This window comes from Brassica oleracea, chromosome C2 (assembly GCF_000695525.1).
Source record: "Brassica oleracea var. oleracea cultivar TO1000 chromosome C2, BOL, whole genome shotgun sequence".
NCBI classification, from domain to species: domain Eukaryota; kingdom Viridiplantae; phylum Streptophyta; class Magnoliopsida; order Brassicales; family Brassicaceae; genus Brassica; species Brassica oleracea.
The window spans coordinates 51,863,165-51,868,958 of record NC_027749.1 but is presented as its reverse complement, the minus strand read 5'-3'; the positions used below and the strand labels follow the sequence as shown (position 1 = coordinate 51,868,958).

General features: G+C 39.3%; 1 protein-coding gene across 1 annotated transcript; it reads left to right on the top strand.

Moving 5' to 3' along the window:
* The first annotated feature begins 1,187 nt into the window (after nt 1-1,187).
* Nucleotides 1,188-3,740, top strand: LOC106327640 (protein trichome birefringence-like 14). Its single transcript, XM_013765848.1, has 4 exons — nt 1,188-1,369; nt 1,651-1,964; nt 2,078-2,273; nt 2,694-3,740. The coding sequence occupies exons 2-4, from the start codon at nt 1,715-1,717 to the stop codon at nt 3,562-3,564; spliced, it is 1,317 nt and encodes a 438-aa protein (XP_013621302.1). The 5' UTR covers nt 1,188-1,369; nt 1,651-1,714; the 3' UTR covers nt 3,565-3,740.
* The last annotated feature ends 2,054 nt before the right edge of the window (nt 3,741-5,794 follow it).

Sequence of the window (5,794 nt, the reverse complement as noted above, 5' to 3'; positions counted from 1 at the left end):
GTAAGATATGTCCAATCATGCGACAATGCAGCTGACCTCTTCACAAAATCACTTCCGACTTCGGTATTCAGAAAACACATCCACAACATTGGAATGCGTCATCAGAAGGATCTATGACCGCTTATTCGAGGGGGAGCTTACGTAGTTGTACTCTTTTTACCTTACTATGGTTTTTCCTAGAAAGGTTTTTAACGAGGCAACAAAGACGTTAAGCGAGAACGGATAGTGACACCGGCCCCCAAGGGAGAGTGTTACGAAAGTCAAAAATAAGGAGCAGCCGTGTTTCGTTGAAAATATAAAAAAATGTGGGGTCCGCTGCACTATTTGCACAGTGAATTTCTTTTCTATATATACGAACGTTTTCGCTCGTTGTAAGATCATACCTCAACCTTCCCTTCTCTCTATAATAAACTCTTTCTATCAGTGTTAAAAATTCTACGGGTATAAATTTTGCCCTTACTTAAATTCTCGCGATACAATAAAATTTCAGTTATTTTTATAACACAATTGTATTTGTAAATTGTAAGATACAGTTGAGCCCCTATAATTTCCCCAAATAGCAGCGGCCCAGTGGTGTTCAATAAAAAAAAATGCAGTGGCCCAGTATCTACGTCTTTGCTTGTTTCATATGTTAAAGCCCATGAAAGGCATGTGCGCTGTTTCTGTCATCTTTACTTCTAAACCCAGAAAAAGAGACGTGTCAACTACTACTACTAAAAGAGAGAGAGAATTTACGATTAGTGGATGATTAATCCGGGTTCGTAAGACGGAATTTAAAAAACTGTTTCTTTAACTTTTAATTAAAAAGACTAAAAACCGGTTTTTAAATAAAAATTTTAAAAACCAGTTCTTAAATTTTTTTAGTTAAAAATTAAAAAAACAATTTATTAACTTCCAGTAAGAATCCCAGTGTAAAAATTCTGGATTAATCATGGCGTTAGTATTAATGACAAAGATTTTAGAGAATAAGTAGTAGTATATGTTTTGCTTATAAACAAAATAATTATATTTTTTAACACTTACCGCATTTTAGGAAAGTGAACCATGAACCAATGTCGGTCGAAATTAATTAAATTTGTAAAGAAAGACTTTAATTACGTCATTAAGAGAATTTAACGGTAGCTAATTGTGTTTTAACGAAGCAATTTCTCTATTGCGCCGAAAAATCAAACAAAACGCATCAAAACGTTGTCTCATTTTGCTCGCTACAATGGATAATTGTTTATTGACCACGAACATGTGAAAGGATCCAAATTCGATATATATATATATATATATATAAATCGCTCTCTCTCTCTCCAGATCCAAAAGAGGTTTCACACTGCTCCGATCATCATCATCATCAATCGATTTATTCTTGTTTTTTCCGGTAAAGACTCGTATCTTCACACGGATTAACTTTTCTTGTTTTCTCTGTTCTTCGATATTGTTCTGGGATGGAGAAGAAAGATCATTAAAAAGACATCAACTTGTTAGCTGAATTGCGAGAGTTTGTGATTTTGGATATGAGAAACCATCTTTCTCTGTTTGATCAACTGTTCTAATGATTAAACCTTTTTTTTTGCTTTTTAATAAGTTGTTATGCTTTTTTTTTAATGAATGCCTGACTAATGTATTTACACTCTCTGTGATCTTGAACTTTGACAACAGAGCAAGGAGCTTTCTTTGTTGCTAAAGAGTTTGATGTTATATCCCTCCTGGCACCTTAATTTAAATGATGCTTGGTGGAAAGACTTACATATTCAGAGGAAGTGTATCACTTGCTTTAGTTGTCCTCATCTTTTTGATGCTAACACTCCTGGTCTCTGAGGAAAACCCACTTCGTGCTTCTCTCTTTGATGCACAACTTCAGTTCTCAGCTTCTCCTCCTCCTCCTCCTCTTCCTTCTCCTTCTCCTCCTCCTCCTCCTCCTCCTCCTTCTTCTTCTTCTTCTTCTTCTTCTTCTTCTTCTTCTTCTTTTTCAGGTACTTTCAATGCTTTTCCCATCTTTTAGTTTTCAGTTTTTGTTTTTTGTTTTGTTTTGTTTTGTGCAATCTTGTAGTCTGGTTTTGTGATATCATTTTGGTTTCTTGTTCAGTTTGTAACTATGCAAAAGGAAAATGGGTTAAAGACAAGAAGCGACCGTTGTACTCTGGTTCTGAATGTAAGCAGTGGTTATCATCCATGTGGGCCTGTAGAGTAATGGGCAGACCTGACTTCTCTTTTGAAGGTTACAGGTGGCAGCCGCAAGGTTGCAACATGCCACAGTTTGACAGATTCACCTTCTTGACAAGGTATGTACACAATTTTCTTGAACCATCAGTGAACCACATTGCCTTCTTACTTAATGGTTACTGTGTGAATATGTTTTAGTCAGGGCAATATAGGCCTCCAAATTTGTAAAAAAAAATTATATTAATTTCTATTAAATTATCCGTAGCCTCTATAATCTCAGGACCGGCACAGCAAGTTCTTAAACTATCGGTGATCCACATGGCCTTCTTACTTAATGTGATGTATATAGATTGGGTTACTGTGTGAATATGTTGTAGTCAGGGCGAGTATATATATATATATAAGCCTCTAAATTTGTTTAAAAAAAATTATATAAATTTTTACTAAACTATCGGTAGCCTCTAGAATCTCAGGACCGGCCCAGGCAGCAAGTTCTTAAACGTCTCTCATATTGCTTACTGCAATTTTGTTTCTTTTAGAATGCAGAATAAGACGATAGCGTTTATAGGAGACTCGTTGGGACGGCAACAGTTTCAGTCTCTGATGTGTATGGCCACTGGTGGTGAAGACAGCCCAGAGGTTCAAAACGTGGGATGGGAGTACGGTTTAGTGAAACCCAAAGGAGCTCTCCGTCCTGATGGTTGGGCGTATCGTTTCCCCACCACAAACACAACCATCTTATACTATTGGTCCGCTAGTTTATCAGATTTGGTCCCCATGAAGAACACTGACCCACCTCGTCTCACCGCGATGCATCTGGACCGTCCACCAGCGTTTATGAGAAACTACCTCCACCGTTTCGATGTGTTGGTTCTAAACACGGGCCACCACTGGAACAGAGGCAAGATAGAAGGCAACCATTGGGTGATGCACGTGAACGGCACACAGGCCCAAGGCGAGTTTCTTAAAGATATAAGTCACGCTAAGGTTTTTACGATACGCAGCGTTGCGAAGTGGCTAGACGCAGAGCTTCCGCTGCATCCGCGGTTGAAAGCTTTCTTTAGGACGATATCTCCGAGGCATTTTAGGAACGGAGACTGGAACACGGGAGGGAACTGTAACAACACGGTCCCTCTGTCTAGAGGAAGTGAAATCAATGGTGATGATGGATCGGTTGATACGACGGTGGAGAGTGCTGTGAATGGGACGAGGATCAAGATTCTCGATATAACTGCACTCTCTGAGCTGAGAGATGAAGCTCACATCTCAGGATCTAAACTCAAACCTAGAAAACCTAAAAAAATGAAGAGTAACGTGACATCCACGGCTCCAGTGGTTAATGATTGCTTGCATTGGTGCTTACCTGGGGTCCCAGATACTTGGAATGAACTCTTCATTGCTCAGATTTAAAAAAATACTCAAAACACCATTTATAGGTAGTTCAGTGGATTTGGCTCTGTTTGATTATTTGTTATAGAAAAGGTTTTGGTTTTCTATTAAACATTCTTTCTCGGAGAAAAACAAAAGGCTATAGCTGAGTTTGTTTGTCTTTTACAACTGATATACATTTACAGATGGTTGATTCATATGATTACACAGTTTATACTCATGTAATGGTTACAACTGGGCTGTACAAGGAACATCGAAACAAAGTTTACGTGTGAGTCGGGTTTGGTGCAGACCGTCTTTCACGTAATGGCAGAAGGTGAGTTTTAGTAATACAATATATGTCGAAGTCATCATCACTTTCTAGTAATATTCGCAAGAAGACAAAAGTGTGATCATCAATCGTTTGCTCAAGGAAATAAAGTCGAATCTTGACCTTCAAGCACAAATATATTACATATCTAACACGTAGACAATACAAAGAACTAGGCAATACTACACACACAAGTTACCAGTTTAGACAAAATACAAATACAGTAGATTTTCAGTTGTGTCTCAGACATGGAGATTCTCCACTTCCATGGATTCTCTGACTGCCTTAAAAATAAATGGCTTGAGCTTCTTGGTGGTAACAATGATCCCCGTTTTGTGATCAAGATGCTTTCCTCTTGAGAAGTCTAGAGGTGTCCCTTCAGCATCGCAAACGACGCCTCCAGCTTCTGCACAAGGTTAAATATAATGTGCATTAGATCCAAAAGTTCTCAATGTTAAAAAGTGTGTTATGTAAGTGTTTATATATACCTGTTGTAATGATAGAACAAGCTGCATGGTTCCATATACACTCACAGTGTCCACTGAGAGTGAAACGCAACTACATCTCTGCATCTCCTCAGGACACAGCTGCATACTTTGCTTGGCTATCAATCCTTACAGGTAACGCTGTGATCCCAAGTTTCTGCGCAAACCGTAAACAGACCGGGTTACTAATAAGCAATGTTTATATTAGCACACACTTTAGGTAAGTGAACCGTGAACCAATATCGGTCGAAAATTAATTTAAATATGTGAAAAAAACTTTTAATAATCTATACTATTAAAACTGAAATACATTTTAGACATTCTTTTTATTTTGTTTAGTATTCACACGAGTGTCACTCCTATATTAATGGTAATATTACTTCTTAATTATTTATTAAGAACCATTAAACTCATTTAAGTAAAGTTAATACTCTAATATTCAATAACAATAAATTTGTTGAATATGCAAAGAATTTAACGGTAGCTAATTGTGTGTTTAACGAAACAAAAAGAGCATTGAATCACCACACTATACACTACCTTATTGCACCGAAAAGTCAAACAAGGCAAAACAATTAAACAAATACATCAAAACGTTGTCATTGCTTGTACAATGGATACTTGTTTATTGACCACGAACATGTGGAGGGATCCAAATTCGATTTATATATGCTCCCTCGCTCTCCAGATCTAAGAGCTTTCACACTGCTCTCGCTCCTGGAAGATCTGATCATCATCATTCCTTCTATTCTTTGTTTTCCGGTAAAGATTATATCTTTCACGAGCTCGATTTGTTAAGAACTTTTCTTGTTTCACTGAAACCTTATTTGTAATGACCCAATCCCACCATCTCCACTTCTTTCCCCAACCCCACCATCTCCACCTTCTTTTCCACCATCTCCACCTTCTATAATTCACAAATTAAGAAAGAGAGAGAGAGAGAAAGAGAGAAAGAAGAAGAAGAAGAAGAAGGGAGAAAGCTCACCTGAGCTCGTCGCCGGAGCCACCACATGCCAGGACGTCGTCAAGCTCGTCACCACCATCATCCGCAACCAAAGGTAATCGAAAACCGCCATGTTTTTGAGTTAAGTTTCGGCCGTTTTAGTAAATCGACCATAACTTTCTAACTGTGATGAATCTCGTGAATCCAAGACTAACATCGTGTTCCTCTCGACGAGACGAAGCCGTAGCCGCCGACCGCGCCGCAATCGGAGCCGGGATGAGCTCGCACGCGCCTCCGGAAGTTTCGCCTCTGCGCGCGTGAGGTTCACGCGCCGCCGCCGGAAAACGTCGCCACCGCCGGACCACCGTCCCCCGCCGCCGGAATATCCGCCGTCACCGCCGGTGACCGACACCGGTAACTCACCGGTGACTCGGTCAACTCGTCCGAGTCAACTCAGTGAGTCAACTCGGTTGACTCGGTTAACCGCTGGTTTGACCGGTTTAAATTGATTTC